At 42.6% G+C, this 19283-nt stretch overlaps 1 protein-coding gene across 1 annotated transcript in view; it reads right to left on the bottom strand.

The window, feature by feature from the left end:
* Trpc7 (transient receptor potential cation channel subfamily C member 7) overlaps nt 1-19283 on the bottom strand; it is a 147466-nt gene that overhangs the window by 16066 nt on the left and 112117 nt on the right. The window contains exons 8-9 of the mRNA XM_077798310.1: nt 15661-15925; nt 518-713 (exon numbers count right to left, since the gene is read on the bottom strand). Of these exons, the coding sequence (XP_077654436.1) occupies nt 518-713; nt 15661-15925 (461 nt within the window). The remainder of the gene's footprint in view (nt 1-517; nt 714-15660; nt 15926-19283) is intronic.

Raw genomic sequence — 19283 nt, 5'->3', positions numbered from 1 at the left:
TTTGCTTTGCACTTTCTGCACCTGGTAGCATTGACCCACAGCATTTTCATTTGCTGATGGCCATACCTGTTTTTCTCAGCAGACCATGAGCTCCTGGAGGCAAAGACTGTGTCCTAGTCATCTTTGTGTTACTAGTGCCTAGCACAGGTTTGGCATACAGTAGGTGCCTAATAAACAACATGTGAGAGGCAAACGGGGAGTGGGCTGAAAGATAGTCATTCTGATGTACTCTGGGCCACTTGCATGATGTCCCGAGGGACACATGACAAAGAGGCATGATTCATGACCCCAGTTCTTTCTGCTTTCATTGGGACCTTTATGTGATGGTGCCAGCCATGCCATGCAGCAGACTGACTCGAAGCACTTCTTGGAGCTGTCCCCAAAGAATGTCTGGTGCTTATTGTTCCAATTTAACATTTAATAAGACACAGGCTTCTGACGTCATTGCCCACGTTGCTCAAAGTAGCAATGTCAATTAACCAAGGGAGGGAGTTCATTTTCAATGAGCTGGCCTTACCTCAATTTCCTGATAGGAGTTGTTGATCATGGCTATGAGCATGTTGAGCAGCACTACCACCATGGTGACGTTATAAACGCCATAGAGAACGTAGCCGATGTTCTCGATGAATTTGTGGTCATATTTCAGCACCACCGAGATCACTTCAGATAAGCCAAATATGGACCAAAATAAGGTTTTAAAACTTTCTTCAACCCTACAAGGAAACAGACAATCCTTTTATGAGGTCCACGTGGGCTTACACTTTAATAATGCTGTCCTTGCCCAGACTTTAGTGGTCCCCCTGGAGTGGGGATGGGGCTGGTTGGTAGGGTATATGTTCTGAAATAATGAGATCTGCAGATTTCTAAGAAAACTTGGAAATTCCGAGTATTATAAATGGCAATCTCTTTTCCATTCAATCTATTAATTGGGACTCCTGACTGAGGTATCATTTTTATCTTGCTGTAATTAATTAAACATCTAAAATTAAACACCAGGGCTAATGTTTGCTCAAAAGCATTATTAGCCTTGGAAAGCACCCTGTTCCTTCAGTAGACTCTGAAGCATCTTGTCTCACTCTACACAGCCCCAGGTGAAGGGGAGCGAGGGCTGTGACCTGGGGAGGTGGGCAGTGTCCACAGATGGAGCTAGTTTCCTTGAGGCCTGGCATTCACTGGGCACTTGGCTTAGAACAGCTCACATCAGCTTCATGGCCACCTGTGTGGTAGGCTCACTTTTACCTCCATTGCACATACCTGAGGCTAGCTGCATATATTAAGTCTTCTAAACTAGGATGGAATTATTAGAAATGAAAGCGAGGAGTCCACATTGTTAAAATTCACCAGGTAACTGCACAAATCTCCCCCTGTGGCGCATTCAGGTGGATGCTACATGTGCTTTGACAGCAGTTTAGATAAGATCTGACTTTTAGAATATTGTTCTTGGACTCTTTTGAGACTATGAAGTTACTGAAATACAGTTATTTTAAGCCTAAAGCCCAAACACATTTCACGGTCCCTATTTATGGCTATGCCCATGTATCGGATTTATGACCTCAAACACATCAGAAAGCTGGATTTTGCCTTGGTGGTCTGAACATGCCAAAGTAGATGGTACCATCTGAATGGCTAAGTCAGTTCTTTAATTGTGCATCCAAATTTTTGTTACCATTATGAGAAAGAAAAAAACTTTTTTTCACTTTAACATTTCAGGTTTTTAACACTCCACCCACAAAAAGCCAGGATTAACTAGATCTTAAAAAGAAAAAAAAAATCAGTGTCTCTCAAGGATTGATATTTATTTGACAAGATGTATAAAAATACTAGTACTTGTCACTTGAGCTAAAAATCCACTCTTGATTTGCATGAATTTACAGCTCTCCTGAGTGTGTGTGTGTGTGTATGTGTGTAAGCCTAGCCAGCTGTTTGGCTTGTTCCCTATGAATCCAAGAGTCTGAAAAACTGATAGGTGAAGTTGGGTTTGTGTTGTCAGTGTTCATTTTTGATTTCTTTTCAGGCTGTAATTTTGTAACAATTAAGTCATTTCAGTGTTGTCAGGGAGAAATTCGGTTATGGGTTTTGAAGTAATGACAGGGTCTCTAAGCCTTGTCTGCAGAGATCCTAAAGCTGTTCTGAGATGTGGAAAAGTAGTTTCTTTATGTGAGATGCAGTACCTGCTTTGTGGGAAACAATGCCACACACTGTGTGGCAAGACTCACTACAGTGTTGTCTCCTATTGCAAAATAATCTTCCAGTTATCCTTCTAGTGGAAGAGAACAGTGCAGCCAGAGTCCAAAACCACTGGATGAACCCCAAATCCCAAAATGGGAGGGGACAGCAGGGATGTGGTCTCTCTGATGGTTGTTCCCTTCAGTGGAAAACCACTTAGAGGGGGTTGGCCAAGCAGGTGCTGGCTTAGGACTCTGTACTTGCCATGAACAATGTAAAAAAAATGGCTAATACTTGTGACAGAGAGATATTTTACCCAAATTCATTTTCTTTTCTTACCTTGGAACACCCCACAAACTTTGGCTGACACTAAGGAGGCAAGCAATTATAGAACGTATCCATGGAAAACCTTCTGAATTTTGATTAGGTAAAATGGGCCTAGTTTCAGCATGTATTTTTTTCTCGTTTGCTTCTCACCATGAATTTTGCCACTGAGGACTGATTTACCTCTGGCTCCTAACATAGGCATTCTGTGTCAATAATCAGAAGGAGGCAGGGCTGGCCCATTAAGCAATGTGTGTTGTGGTAAAGGAATACTTACAAATATCTTAGCCTATGCCTCAGCCCCTCCTCTGCCTGGTCCTCCAGCAGAGGACATACCTAGCTTGGAACAATAATCAGTTTCTATTTGTTTTCCAGCCAGACTTTGTACCTATTTCATTTCTATTCTGTTGTTTAGAGATTAACCTCTGGACTTGGACTTGACCATGATCTTTAGGAGACTCTAACTATAAGGGGCTCAGACTCATGGGGACATGAAAATTACCAGCTGCAGCGGCTGGCCAGGAAGAGCTCTTAGCCAAACTATGCATTTCTAAAAATTTCTTCCATGCTCTGAAGGGACTGTGTCTATGACCCTTGTTTCCTCCTTTTTATGAGGAAAAAAAGAGTTGAGGTAACAAAGTCCTTCTTTTAAAAAAGGGTGGGTGTATTGGCTTAAATCACCCAGGATGGCAAGATTCATCATTTGGGTCTCTTGGGTCTTTCATTTGTACCTTTCCCTCTTGACATGACCACACAAAATTAACTTGTCTATATCAAAAACATAATAAGAAAACTATAAGGCAGAAAATTAAGTGAGGAAAAAAATCTGTATTTGCAAACATGAGGCAGACAATGGATGATGTCCTTCTTATATAAAGAACTCTTATAAGAACCAACATGAAAATGATAGACATAATTGTAGAAAGCAAAGGGAAGAAAAACTTTAGTGACAGGAGCTTTACAATTAATGTGACATGCCATGCTGGTGTCATTTTCTAGTTTTAATATGTGGCTGGAAATAAATGAAACTTGGCCTCACTATGCTAAGTGGGAAAAGATTTGTGTTACCTTGACCTGGAGACCTACAAATATATATTTTCAGAGAGAAGGTTGGTCCTGGAAATAAGCTCGTAATACATTGCTGATCCCCAGGACTCGGGCCCTAGAGCTGGCCCTAGTGTCCTGTGAGGTTAGTATGCTCTCTGAGTTAGCTATTAATCATCATCCACAATTTTCAGGGGCAATGGAACATAGGGCATGGGACAGAAGGCTTGTCACTGGGGAGATCTGGGGCTGGCAAAGGAAGAAAGTGTCTTGGCATGGGCTTAACTGATATTTATCATGAAGCCACCCTTTTCATGAACTAGTAGGTGTCAAGGCTAAAATTGAGGCTTTTTACTGACTGGGATGGAAGCCACTTCCTCCAACCCATGCTGGCTATAGAGTCACAGATCCCTTCAACTGTGTCAATCACAAGTGTTTTCACAGACGTAGTTGGGGGAGTAAAAAACGCAAAGGTGCATAGCTGGATTCAAATCTCAGCAACATCATGCACTGGCTATGTGAGTTTGGGTATGTTACAAGTAAGCCCTTTAAAGTTTCCATTTACCCATCTATGAAATGGGCACAATGGCACCTTATTATTCAGTTGCTATAAAGATGAAATGAGAAACATATGTAAAATATATAATAATAGCCCAATAAATGATAGCTACTATTTTGATTCATTTGTTTATTTTCTGAATTCTGATTGTGTAGTAGGTTATGAGGATATGGTGATGTCCAGAACAAATGTGTTTGTCCTTTTGTAGGTCCCAGTTGAAAAAAAAAAGCCCAATAAGGTGAGAAAATGCTGTGACACCACAAGCACGTTGCTCTGTTTGCCTCTGCCTTCCCCAGTCACACATATAACCCATCAACTCCTTAGGTGCTTCAACCCAGGCAGGCCTGAATGAAGTTAATAATTCAGCTACTTATTGACTTTTCTGAACAAGCCTCATTTTCTTTCCTATCTGCAAAGATCATCACAAACCCTTGATTTCATGCAAATTCTCCTTCTGATTTCTCTAGCCCATGCTGTTTTTTTATTTTTGGCTCTTGGCTGGCAGTGGAAGGGACTGAAGTTTAGTCAATAGGCCACCCTGGCATAAGAAGCACTCCTAATGAAGGAAGAGAGAAAAGTGCCCGTGTGAGTGATGTTGAATAGAACATGATTCACCCTTTTCTGACTGGGCGGGGGTGTGTATGTGTGGGAAGGTTGGGGCTGATTTGTCATGCAGAAAGCAGGGACAAGGTAATCAGTTCTCTACCAGGTCTGTCTCGCCTGGATAATGAGACTTTAATAACAGGTTGCCTGAAGAGGCAGTTGTGTATGGGCCTCAGAGAACAAACTGATCAACAAGGCGAGGGTTTAGGGCGATTGTTATGAAAATTGCTGCTTCTTCAGAATGCCAGGACTCCCTCCCCCACTCCCCACCCAGCAGTTCAGTTCAGTTACCTACCCAAATCTGCACATAGCAGGCTAAAATTAAGCAGGAGGATCAGACCTCAAAAGGCTGTTTCTTGGGTTCAGAAGATAATAGCTGCTGCTGCGCTAGAGCTCTGTCACAGGGGAAACAATGCCTGCCTGCCATCCGAGCTGGGCTGATGGAGGAAGGTGTCTGGAGTGAGAAGAGACTTATTGGAGGGCTGTGTTTCCCCAGTGGCCAGACCCAGAGACCAAATGAGTCAGGCTTGAGGAAGGTCAGGAGAGATGACCAAATGCCCAAGGAAGTCTGCACTTCATCCCTGTCACCCTGCAGGGTTTTAGCCTCTGAACCACCTTCTCGTTCTACCTTCAGTCCTGGATAAGGAGTTTGATTTAGACAGTCCAGAAGGAGAGGAGTCTGGCCACAGAAGCAATGCCAAAGCAGCCTGGATTCATTTATATTGAGGATCAAGCTATGATCACAGTAGTTTGGGAGCTCTTTGGGGCCAGAGGCTAAGCCTTCTTGGTCTCTGAGACTACATACACAGGCTGACACCCTGGAGGCACTTAGTAAATTCAATGTCTGTTGCATGAGTGGATAAATGGATCTCTGATGCACATTTTGATTTCCTTTTCTCTGATCCTGGTTTCATGGCTGATGAATGGGTCAATATGTGGGTTGTGATGCCTGGCAAACCTAGGTTTGACTAAGTTTTTGACCAAATAACGTACCTGCTCTATGTCTCTTTTTTTCCCGGAGATAAAATAGAAAAATAATAACATCTATTTTCTAGGGTTGTTTGTAAGGATTAAATGAATTAATAGGATGCTTGTGAGTTGCATAAAATACTTAATGGCACAATAAATTTTATTATTAGTAGTACTACTAGTTTTTAAAATTCTCTCTCTCTTAATTGCAATAGGCTTTAGGATCTGACTGAAATCCTCTGACACCCACAGTTAACTCTCAGAAGAATCCTTTATGAGTAGAAATCAGATCTTGCACTTCCCTTCTTAGCTTCCATATGGCCAACAATCAAAGCCAATCACCTGGCTGAACTCTTTAATGCCATGGGCAATCTGGCTCGTGCCACTTTCTGGAGCCCCTCTGGGCAGTTTAGTTTCCTGAGGAATGACAGTTTAAATCTTTCCATCCTAGACTGAATTTTAGTTAAAAAACAAAACAAACAAACAAACAAACAAAAAATGAAAGGTAGGAATTTCTTCCTTGTCAGGCTGCATCTGAGAATAACATGGAGGATGTGGGGAAGCATCTGGGAACGTGCCAAGAAGACATCATCCAAAGAAGCATGTTTTCTATGTATCCTTAGGTCTCTTTCCTCAAAGCTTTGTGGCTTTTCGGCCTGTTTCAGAGGCTCAAAGGTACCAGGCTTTTCAAATCCATGTCATGAATAAACATGAAGAGAGCAAATAAGTGAGCACTATATGATAGGAGAATGTCTGTTGTAACAGACTTTATTAATATCTTCTGAAAATCTACATTTTTACTGTTTATTAGAAAGTTATACAAAGATAAGAACTTATATTACATCTAAACCACTTTATTTTGGCCTGCAGAGCTTCCGAATCAGGGTGCCCATGTTTCTACAGTGACGTAGGAACCTGGGACAAGTCTGTCCTCTGTGAGACCCAGTAGGCTGATGCCCTTCCATGTTCCCCACCTCTGAACACTTTCAGCATGCTCCACACAGACGATGGCAGTGAGCCAGGTCCTCCATGTACCACAGGGTGACTTATCCCTGGTTTCTATTAATAGGGCCTTGGTTTGGGGGAGTTTTGCAATAAAACCCAGCCTTGGCTGCCCCAGCGGGACACCCCTGTGTGGCCAGATTCTTGCACTCTACCTCTCCTGCCCACATGGCCATTCCCTTAGTGCAGCAGCACATCCTCTTTCACGTGGCTCCCTAGCACAGGTCCCTCTGGAGCTGCTCTTCTTTCAGATTTCTTTCTTGCAGACTGTTTCTTCTATTTGTTATCATGCTTCTTTCTTGCAATTATGTGATAAACACCTGTCTTCCCTAACAACTGCAACCATCATGATGAAAGGGGCCTTTGCTGTTCTAACCACCAAATCCCCATCATCAAGCTAGTGCCAGGTTTGAGCTTCCCCTTCCAACCTGTCCTTCACACAGTTTCGACAGCATTCTTTCTGAATGCAGCTTTGAGTGTATCTGCCTGTTTTTAAAAAGGCCTTAGTGGAGACTGTAACACCTAATGAGGACTTAGCTCTCCATAATCTGGCTCCTTCTGGACTCCGATTTAGTCTTCTGCCATCCCCCCAACTCTTGCCTACCTCTGGTTCCTCAAAAATGCCATGCACAGGCTGGAATGCCCTCTAGTCATCCTCCAAAATCCTCCCTCAGGCCACCCCTTCCATGAAGCCATTCCTGGAGCTGCCAGGTGGAGTTCAGCAACTCCTCTGGCCTGTTGCAGTGGTCACAGGGTCTTACAGCTGCTGCTTCCCTCCTCTCCAGTCTTCACTTGTCTACAAGTTCCCAGGGGCATAAGGAATCTCATTTTTTTTTTTTGGAGGGGGAGGACTGAACTCAGGGGCCCTAAACCACTGAGCCTCATCCCCATCCCTATTTGATATTTTTATTTAGAGACAGGGTCTCACTGAGTTGCTTATGCCTTGCTTTTGTTGAGGCTGGCTTTGAATTCTTGATCCTCCTGTCTTAGCCTCTTAAACTGCTGGGATTACTGTGCCCGACAGGAATCTCTTAATCTTCATGACTCCAGGACCCAACCCAGAACTTGGCATAGAATGGCTGCTCCCTAAATGTTCCTAAATGAATGAACTCACTTTGGAGTAGAGCACTTGTTTCACATAGGGGAGAATCAAAGGCTGCAGTTATAGCTCAGGTATGTAGAATCATCAAATTCTTTCCAATAATCAAAATCTGGATTCAGTATCCTATTCTTTAGAATTTAGAAGCACAGGAAAATGACCCAACCTTTGAAGAGACTAGGCCTCTGCCTCAAAAGCACAGGGGTATGGGATTCCTATTCTTGTCAATTTCAGGTCAGAAGGTGTAGGATGGTCTTGAATCATAAAGATCTGTGCTGGGATCCTCTTCCTGACTCTGTGATCTTAGTTAAGTCCAGGGTCTCTCTGTGCCTTGGCTTCCTGTAGTGGTATCTGTCATTCCATAGCATGGATTAAATAGGAGGGCAGATACATACATGTGTTTGTCATAACGTGTTGTTCAGCACATGATGCTGATTCTTCTTCCTGCATCTCACTGCCTCTACCAGGACTGTTTGGAGTTTTGATTTCAGCTCTGAGCCAGGAGTATGTGAAGCTCAGCCTCCAGAGTTGGACAGTTGGTGGCAGGTAGAACAGGCCTAGGATGGGGAAGGTGTATGAGGGCAGGGTCTTCACAATTCTCTCCCCTAGCCCCACACTCTCCAGGATCACTGGAAGGAGAAGCTGGCTTGCCTGTGACCTGGATAGGCGAGGCAGGGCTGAATCAGTGCTTTCTTCTTCTGGTGGCCATATGAATCCCTTCCTTTTACAATGTGGAAATTTTCCATAACTGTCATGGAAAATAGAAGCTTCTAATTTTGCCTAGCACTGCTGAAACTCCTTACATTAAAATAATTCCTGGGGAGACAGAACAATCTTAAGAGAGGTATTATTTTTGATTAGAAAAGTGTCAACCCAGCTCTGCTAGGAAGCTGACTCCACAACAGTCTATAGAAAAGGTTGTCTGGGATCATCTTTTGAGGGATGGAGCCCACATTAATCTGCAATCAGAGTTAAATAAGAGAGGCCAAGTTCACTCACAGGGGAGAGCAGGGGCCTAACATGTTCTATTGGAGAATCTTTCACTTCCCCGCTCTGGGTCACTTTATTGCCCCTAACCTCTCCTATTTTCCATGTATTTGTCTAGTTAAGTGTGATATAACAATATTTCTGTCAAATGGTGGAATACATATATGACAATGGTCACATATGGCCTAGATGTGTGGTAGGCTATGTTGTCTAGGTTTGTGTAAGGGCGTTATATATTTGTACAATGATAAAACTGCTTAATGTTGCAATTGTCAGAATGTAACTTTGTAAAGCCATGTGTGACTGTAGAAGGAGAGCATTTTTTTTCTATGTATTCTCTCCCAGCTGTATTTCACCTATGAGCTAAGGACCTTTTGTTTCTCTTTCTCTATACACTAACAGTTCTGGGACTCCATACAATCTCTAATCAGAAATTCCTTGCTTTATGGAATATCTACATTTCAGCAAAGTTGCCTACAAAACCTCCAAAAAGCAAATCCTATTTCTCTATTCACTTCCATGATATAAGCAAAACTTATATCCCCAAGAAGAACAAAATTCCTAACAATCTGAACTGAGAACTTAAAAAAAAAACTTTTCTATTTCCTCAATACATCTTGGAAAATTTTGATTTTGTACTCTGAGAGCATAAAACTGGTCTGAACACCTTGTCTTCCTCCCCTTTGGTTATTTTCAGTTTGTAATAGAAGTGGCTTGGAGATAATGAGCTGCCAGCAGGTGTGCTATCTGTCATGTTCAGACAGGCTCCAGCTCACAAAGCAGGGACCCTTGCATCCAAGTTCACCAACCAGCAACCTTTGCATCCACATTTCTATTCCTTTCCTTCAGGCCAGCCTCTGTCAGGGAAGTGGCCATGAAAAACAACCCAGACCTTTGGGAGAATCTTGGGTCTGAAGTGGAAGGAGGATGAGAAATTGAGAACCGCTTATAGGATCTGACTCGAGGGCTTGCTACTGCTTGATCTGGCTATCTACTCAATGCCTAGTGCTTAAAAATGCCTGTTTGCATGACCTGAAATCCTATCAGTATGATGCTTGCTTAGGTTAATGAGCTTCTGGCTTCTGAGATGCACAGAACTGACAGTGGCTTCCATATCCTCAACTGTGCAGGGATGAAGTCAGATCAGACCCATCTTTCTTATCCTGTGATCCAATACTACCTGTGCAGAACCCTGCAGAGTTTTTGTTAATATAGATTTCTTGGTCCCACCCTGGAACTATTATAATTAGATGCTAAGAGATGTCCCAAATTTTGCTCCCTCTTCCCCAGTTGATTCTGGTGTGTTGAAGACCACTGACCTCATTAAGGGTGTTTATGTTGTGTTTTTATTCACATTTTTAGGTGAACCAGTTCAATCCATCCATTTTCTTCTAGTTGCTTTAGTGAGGTCTGCTAGTGAAGGCAATGGGCATTTGAGGGTGGGGAGGAAGGTGTGTGACTTTGAAGCAGGAACCCACTGGGAGTTAGTGCAGAGCTTGGTCGAGGGCTGGAGATTGCAGTTGGTAGAAAAAATTTATTTTCCTTATCTTTCCTTTTGTCTTAGACTATCTGCCTTACCCTATACCTTTGGGACAGAACTGTATCTTGGTAAGTCTCTGGTGGGACTGGCTTTCGTGAACTGGCCTGGGACCACACTCCTAGGGCCAGCAAGGCTTTCCTGAGACAACTCTCTCTAGATTTCTAATAGCTGCCTTAAAATTTTTTTATTTAAATTATTTATTTATTTTTTTAAAAAAATGTTTTTATTAGTGCATGATAGCTACACATAATATTGTGGGTTCATGTTGACACAATTACACATGCATGGAATATAATTTGTTCCCTTTCAGTCCCCAGTACCTCTTCCATCCCTCCCTTTCTCCCCTACCCCTGCTCTACCTCTTCTACTCTAGTAGCCTTCTGGCCTTCCCTTCATCTATTTATTATTTTTACATATGGGTGCTTCTCTGTGGTACATTCGCACGTGCACACAGCATAATTTGGTTGACTTCATTTCATAGTTCCTCCCCTTTCCCATCCCTATCCGTTCCCACTCAACCCTGCTCCTCTACTCCACTCTACTGATCTACCTCGAGTTTTTGAAGTGGCCCCCCAAACTCCCCCCACCTCCTTATTTTGCTCTTGCTTCTGCATATGAAAGAAAACATTCAGCCCTGACTTTCTGAGTCTGGCTTATTTCACTTAGCACGATGTTCTTCAGTTCTATTCATTTACCAGCAAATGCCATAATTTCATTCTTCTTTATGGCTGAGTAAAACTCCATTGTATGTACCACATTTTCCTTATTCATTCATCTGTTTATGGGCACCTGGCAGGTCCCAAAACTTGGCTATTGTGATTTGAGCTGCTGTAAACATTGTATCACTACAATATGCTGATTTTAGTTCTTCTGGAAAAATATCAAGGGGGGGTCATATGGTAGTTCCATTCCCAGCCTTTTGAAGAATTTCTAGACCAAACAGCTGCCTCTTTTTTAAAAAACATTTTTTTAGTTGTAGTTGGACATGATACCTTTATTTTATTTACTTATTTTTATGTGGTGCTGAGGATCGAACCCAGTGCCTCACTTGTGCTAGGAGAGCGCTCTACCTCTGAGCTACAACCTCAGCCCTCAAACAGCTGCCTTTTAAAGTGGACTCTTGAATAGCATTTAGGAATCCAATTTTCCCTTGAAAATGGCCAGAACAGAGATGGGGAGCAGGTGGATCAGTTCAAAGTGGAGGTGAGGGGATCCTGCAGTGTATTCCAACCAACATTTCCCTTCTGTAGGATTGAGTCTTCTGAATCTACAGAAACAGATGAGAAGAGCTCTGACTTACCCTACAAACTCAAAGTTCCACAGGGTAGGCAGGTCTGGGTGGAGACCATGGGATGGTTTGCTGTGGAGCAGGCACACACCTGAGTGGGGTCTTCATCATCAGCATAGCTGCATTTGTCATAGCTTTGAGTTCCTTAAGGTATGAGTATTATTTATTCTCAAATGGCTTTTTATTATCAAAGAAGATCTCTAGGAGGGTGACATACTCCAGAGAGCAGTCAAAAGGTAAAAGATGACATTTACAAAAATCCATTCTTTCTCTCTCTACCTCAATGCTCTATTGACTTTTTCTGTTCAATTAAATCCTATATACAGCTACACATCCCATTTCAGGAACTGCCAAGGCAATGACTATCCTGTCTCTTTTTTTTTTTTACTGCACTTGCTGTTCCTTGCTTGTACATATCCCCATCCGAAAAGCTTGGGGTCCTCTCTGTCTGGGTCCCTCTAGTCTGCAAGGTCTTAATTACATTTTGAGCACAAGGGAGTCAACTGATTTTCCCCTTTCTCCTGATTTTACTTTTCTCCATAACTTCCTGAGCCAGAGAGCCCAGGCCACCTCTCCTTACTCTCTCTATAGATAGCTAGGTTGCATCTGGTTGAAAATTATGGCCAGATCAGTTCTACTCTAGGTCATGGCCTTTTTCATGGTCCTGTAAGGGGAGAGAATAAAGGTTGTACAGATCAGCCAGGACAGCAGAGATGGGACAGAAGCCTAGGTTACCAGATGCCCAGTCTATTACTTGGCTGCCTTTAACCTGGCTGTGTTTTTCCTATTTATTCTCTCATTCTTGCTTATGAAGCATTTAGTGGGCAAATACTCTATGCAAGGCACTGTGCTGGACTGAAAATGGGAGCGACATCAGGGCCTGACCACAGAAGGCAAGACCCTTTGTTCCTAGGCTGACAACTTCTTCATGTCCAATAACAATGCATTTCATGTCAAGGGGATGCATTTAGCTCTTATCTAGCACATTTAGAGCATATTTGCTTGTGGGGACTTCAAGCTTATTTCCTTCCTGAAACAGTTAACTGCTGAGTATTGGAGTGATATAAAGCAGTCCACCTAAATCAATAATGTGCTTAGCCTGAGCTGGTGGAGAGTTTGTCAAGTAGGCCACTACCCAGAGAGGGGTCTATAGTGCCAAATCTGTACCCAGGTTTCTCTGCTGTTTGTCTTTCCTCCCACATTTGCCCCCATCTTCATTATCATAAGCACCATTTATTAAAGATTTATGATAAGTCAAACCATGTAAGTTTCCCATTTATTCTAATCCTGTATGGATGGCTCTCTTAGTATGTTTTATCCTTCCAGAATTAGGAAAACTGGGGCCAAGCACTTGCCCAAGGCCACATAGCAAGTAAGAGGCAGAGTGTAGACTGAAACCCAGTCTTTCTGTCTTTTCTGGTGCCAAGGCTGCCACACAACCTGGGCCACCTTCAGGGACATTTCTCACCACTGGACCTGGCACCAACTCTCTGTGGGCACACAGTTACTTCTTTTTTGCCACAGAGAGTAACAGCCTTTGAGGTTCAGCACTGAGGGCCACCCAGCAGGCAGGGCAGCACAATCCCTAGTTCTGAGCTGAGCAGCCTGAGAGCCACTGCACTTGGTTCTTAGACACAAGTATTTTCCCTTGATGGTGATTTCTCCAGAAGCAGGGTAAGCTGAGGCCCTGATGTAAGGTGGGAATTGCTCAGGGTGCCTGTATGGTTAAGGCTTAGGGGCCGTCTTCAATTACTGGAAAACTTAAACACCAGACCACTTAGGGTTTCTTAGGGGTAAGTATCAGAAAGTCTCCTTTTAAGATTCTGGTAGGAGGTTGATGAAGGCAAGGAGAAGTTCTGGAACTGCGTGGGTCTGGAGAAGGACTCAGAAAACTCTCTGTGTTCAGCCACTTTACATAAACTGCCACATCTATCCATGTAGGTATTTACAAAGAAGGTGGAAAGTCCTATCTTCATTTTACAGATGAGTACATAAGGGCTTAGATAAATCAAGTGACTTGGCTAAAAGTCATCAGCCAATAAATGCCTTTGTCAGAGTATACATCTAGCCCTGCCACATCCTTTCAGTAGACCCTGCTCAGACCCTGAGCACAAGAGAATCAATTGATTTGCCCCTTTCTCCTGATCTTGCCCTTTCCCCATCTCTTACTCTCTCTACAGATAGCTGGGTCACATATGGTTGAAAACTATGGCCAGATCAGTCCTACTCTAGGTCATGGCCTTTTTCATGGCCCTGTGGGTTCATACAGGTTCCATGTAAGGAGAGGGAAGAAGGGTTACACAGATGAGCCAGGGAAGAAGAGTTGGGACAGAAGCCCATGTCACCAGATACCCCACCAGCCTGGTATTCCCCACAGAGAGGAGGAGTTTTGAATTTCTGTAGACACAGAGTCAGTGAGCTCTGTCTCTACCTCCATGGCGTGTGGGTGCCATTGTGTTGATTTGTCTGCTTGGCTGGCTGGAGCCCCTCAGAAGCAATCTCCAAATCCTGATATCAGTGCCTTACTTATCACCCAGGCCACATGCCTCCTGGCTACCTGGCCTGGGCCTCCTCTCTGGCTGCAGGGACATATGATGCTGTAGGACTTGCTCGGTGCCCATGCATGGGCATTGGTATGCCCAGCCAAATGGGAAGAGCTGCTGACCCAGGCCAACTTGCAGACCTACTTCCCATGCTGTGTGACATGGCTTCACTATGGCCACCCTTAAAGTGTAGGTGAGTTCATGAATCTGACTCATGAGAGACAGCAGATGGGAAAGATCTGACTAGTAAGTTCCCTTTCTCATCCTGATGTGATGCTCCTTTCTCTGTACATAGCAAGTACTGAAAATGCTTGTTAAATGACTGAATGAACTCCTAACCACAAGTTTAGAGAAGTCTCAAGTACAAACAAATGAGTTCTCACAGGGACCAGGAATCTGCAAGATTTGGCTGAAAAAATATACTTGGGTTTTGTTCCCTCTGTAGTCTCCCTGGCAGGGTCCATCATGCCCATGTTGTGAATTCTGGTAGATGATGGCTTAGGGAAGCAACCTATATTTGCCTTCCCCATACCTTGCTTCATGTATTGCCCATGCAGTGAGACCTTGACCTTGTCCTTGCTTACCCTCTACCCATATTTCACTTTCCTTTCCCCTTCAGTATTATTTTCCTCAGATTACAACTCACTTCCTTTAATAAAGTGCTGGCATGCAATTTTTGCCCAGGGTTCTGTTTTCTAGGCAACACAGGCAAGATGATGATGATGATGCTAATGATAATAATTATAACAATAATATCAATTCCTCCCATTTATATGTTATGGGCTAAACTATATGTGCCTTGACCAGACAAACTCCATTTACCCTGAGACTCCAATTCATATAAGAAATGCTTCTTCTACGAGAAAACCTGCCTCTGCCACTTCCCATTAAGCACAACCTGTTTGACAAGGCATGGTGGTTTAAAAATGTTTATGTTATTTTTATTCAATGTATTATGCTCTCTTTTTAATTTCCATTTTTCTTGGGCAATGTACTATACCCTGTACTGTGGTTTTGACTTACTGGTAGCTTGTGGTTTTTAGCTATAAACATGTACCCTACTTTCTGCAAGGGACTGAGGGTTGCAAAGGCAACTTGCTTGCTGTCCTTTCTACCCCCCAGTGAATAAAGTCCCATGTCTTGCTCCAAGACTAACTTGGTGATTTATTTCAAATGTGCCAAGACATATTCTGTATGTGTGAGTTATATCATCTCACAAAATCCTCACACTATCCCTACAAAGCAGGTATAATTATTATGTCCATTATTTTAAAGATGAGGAAATGAAGACTCAGAGGAGTTAAGGAAGGTGCTTATGCCACACAGTGCGTAAGTGGCAAAGTAAGGATTTAACCCAGCTCCTTTGTTCTTCCAACTTCAGAACCTGAACTCTAAGCCACCTTTGAATAAAGTTATCTTAAATCTTGAGAAATACCAAAGAAACCTGAATTTCTGTAAGAAACTACTTGCAGGAGACTCCCAAGAATTCCCAGGAAAGCCAGAGAGAGCCTCAGGGGAGAACCCTGGGATACTCACGTTGTAAACGCTGGGTTGTACTTTGCACCTCGGTAGTAAGAATACAGGTTGAACATCCCAATCATGAAGGCCACAAATACCATGATGAAAATGACCATGAACTTGAAGATATCTTTCACAGTTCTCCCCAGGGAGATCTGTAGGGGCCCAAAGCTCTCGTTGGCTGGCAGGATGTACGCAATGCGAGAGAAGCTCAGCACGACCGCTATCGCATACAGCCCTTCGGATATGATCTGAGGGTCTGAAGGCCACCACTTGTCCCTGGCTAAAAGAAAATAATCTGGGTTACTGACTGGGGGATAGGATCTGCTCTGGAAGATAAAACAGTTAGGCATCTTCAGGGGTCTCCAACCACATGACTTTCAATTCCTACCCTTTCAATTCCAAATACAGAACACAAGGTACCACCCTCTTGAAATGTGCTGGTCCACTGCCTGGAACACTTTCCTCACTTCAAGGTCTGATTCATTCCCAATCATCCTTTAAAGATCTGCTCAGGTGTCACCTCCTCCAGGAAGACTTCTGTGACTCCCACAGGCTAGACAGGATCCCTATTCCCCGTCTGTTCCCATAGTTATCTGAACACACTCTGGCTGGTATTTGCCACACTGCTTTCTATTCCATCCCCCTTACCAGTGTTTACACTTGACACCCAGGTGCTGTCCCACTCACTGGGGAAACAGCATGAGGAGGTGATACAGGAGCACCTATGAGCAGGGGTTTGGAGTCAGTCAACTAATTTTCTGGAGCCTCGTTGTCCTCATCTGTACATTAAGGATCCTATCAACTCAGTACTATGAGGAAGATGAAATGAAATCTGATATTCAGTCAGCATGGCACCTGGCACATAGTGGGTGTTGATGAATGCTTGTTAAATGACTAAATGAACACAAGTTTAGAGTGACCACAAGTTGGAACAAATAATCTCACATAAGGACCAGGGTTAGAACTAGGAGTGATCAGATCATGCCTGAGAAAATACTCTTGGGTTTTGTTTCCCAGGTGGTATATGCTGAGAATGTTGCTTCCTGATTTAGCTAAGGCCCCCCAAAGTGGTGACCAGTCAGCATGTTAGCCATAACAGCTATCTGTTCTGGCTGGGTAAGAGGCTGGGACCAATCCTGAGCTGTGGAGACTCTGTTTGCAGTCACTGGTGACCACCAGGGCTTCAACTGCTTTCTGGGCATTCTTGCAGCAAAACAAACCTGCAAAGTGCTCCTACTGCAGTTCTAATGCCATGAGGAGCAGCGTCTATCACAAATCAGCTGCCTACTATGTGTCAGGACATACAGCCATCCTCAAGTGGGGGCAGTACTTCTCTCCCAAGAGAAGTGTGTGGGGCTGTCTGTGGTCATCACAATGACTAGGTAGAAGTATTTCTGGGATGCTTAATAGACTGCAATGCCCCAGACAGTCCCGCACCATGGAAATTGCCCTGCTGAAGAAGCCAATAGTGTTCCTGTTGAGAAATGCTAAGTGAAACTTAAATTGAGAAACATTGAGAAACCTAAATTAGCCCTTACACTTACATTAGCTGTAATTTTCACTACAGCCCTGTAGAGTAGATATTATTATTGCCATTTTTAAGATTGGATTTGGGGTATGGGGTCCTTTTCAGAGCCTAGTAAGTGCAGTTAGCAAGGATATTGCATAGCAATTCTTGGCACCCCAAGGGAGATGGAAGAGGAAGAATTTTTTTCTTCATTTTCAAAGCTAGACTCTGTTAACTAATTATAATAATAGAGAGCAAGTAAGAAACCTTAAGTAAGGGAAGCAGGGCCATAAAGTTTCATGTAGCACACTCTAAATTACATTTGGAAATATAACAACATTGTAGATTTTATGTTCTCATCAAGGTCATAACTCAAAAGTTCATGAAAGACAACTAAGGAGAACAAATTATGTGTTTTCCAATATATCTGTCACTTTCCATGGATAAGTAACACATTTGAATAACATGAAATAGGATGTGACTTCTTCTATTAAACAGACACTAAAAAGGATTTTTCCTGCCACCTATAATTTAGCATTTTCAACCTCAGCTATAACCATAAAAGCTACACCAATAATCTATTAAGATAGACTTAGCTGTTGTCAGATCCTAGTGACCAGGTCAGAACTTTTAGTGAAAAATATGCTGCTTGGAATGACCTGTAAGAGTTATAATGGGTGTAAAACAAGCAGCACTATGATGATTCAGACCTAGGGGTTTTCATCTAGGAGCCATTTCCATGAGGAAAATGGCTTTATCACAACCTGAAAATTCGGGGTCTATATGGGGCTGTAGAGGTTGGAGAGAACCATTGGTTGTCTGGCCACAAGGGGGCTCTGTTCTCCCATAACTGGAGCACAAGTGAACACTGAGAGACGCAGATGATTTCCAAGGGCACGGGGTGAACCACAAAAGCAAGGACAATAATGTGCTATGCTTTGGGTTGGGTGAGACTTAATACAATTCATAAAGAAATAGAAGTCACAAATGAACAATACTGCAGCCTGAATCGTGGCATTAAGAAACATATCTCTCATCTTTCCTTGGTGAACCTTGAGCCACACGGAGGGGAAAATATACAAGCTTATTGTGTTTTAAGAAAGTCAGAATTTGCCAAATTATCAAATGGTGGTATGTGTGTGTCAGCCGGCTGGGTAGCCAAGGAGAGAGTAGATGATTTGTAATACTACAAGACTCTTCATTTCTCAATGGGGGGTTTTCCTACCAAATTTGCACATAATACAATTTATGTTTATAGTAAAGAGCAAATCAACTTTTTAAGTGACAATCCTCTACAGATCATTGCTGTACTGATCATGAAGATCTTGGAGAGGCAACAGCCATATGGCTTCATGTAACAGAGACATTGGACACTTAAACCCTTCAAAGTGTTAGCAGCTGCCATTAAGGAAGACTTATTAAGCATTCAGCTACTTTTTACTGGTGAAAATAAATAGCTGTTGTTCCTTCACTCTCTCATCTTTCTTTTTCACCACAGAAAGTACTGTGTTTGAACAAGAAAATGACCCAAGAGAAAGTACTGATAAAACTATTACCATTTAGTGAAAATTTAGTATTTTCAGAGCATAGTGCTAAATTCTTCACAGGTACTATTTAATCTTCAAAACAAACATTTTGACATAGGTTTTATTATTTCTGTTTTACATATGAGAAAATGGAAGCTCAGAATAGTTAAGTAAACACATATTATAGGAAGCTACAGAACTAGAATTTGAATTCTGGTCTAATATTAAAGTTTGGGACATAAGTACCAAGCTATTCACCTTGACTTTCAATTCATCTCAGGCCAGGATTCCCTACTATACAAAGCAATCCTGTATTTCTGATTATAGTATTATCCCTGCCATGAAAACAACTTTCTTTTTCAGCTATAAAATAGGAACAAACAAAACAGATCAATTTTGTAGTATTACAAGGACTGGAGTTCATGTATGTCAGATGTCTACACAATTCCTGGCCATAGTAAGTCCTCAATAAATGGATGCAATAACTATTATCATTATTATTCTTAAAATATCAATTTACTGCTTCAAACCACATGGTTTTGTGGTTCAAAGGATACTTAGAGGACCTATATCCATGAGGAAAGAACTTTTGAACTAGCAAAGAA

Source organism: Urocitellus parryii, chromosome 1 (assembly GCF_045843805.1).
Source record: "Urocitellus parryii isolate mUroPar1 chromosome 1, mUroPar1.hap1, whole genome shotgun sequence".
Taxonomy (NCBI): Eukaryota; Metazoa; Chordata; class Mammalia; order Rodentia; family Sciuridae; genus Urocitellus; species Urocitellus parryii.
Note: the sequence above shows the minus strand (reverse complement) of the source record. Positions and strands in the feature narration are given on the sequence as shown.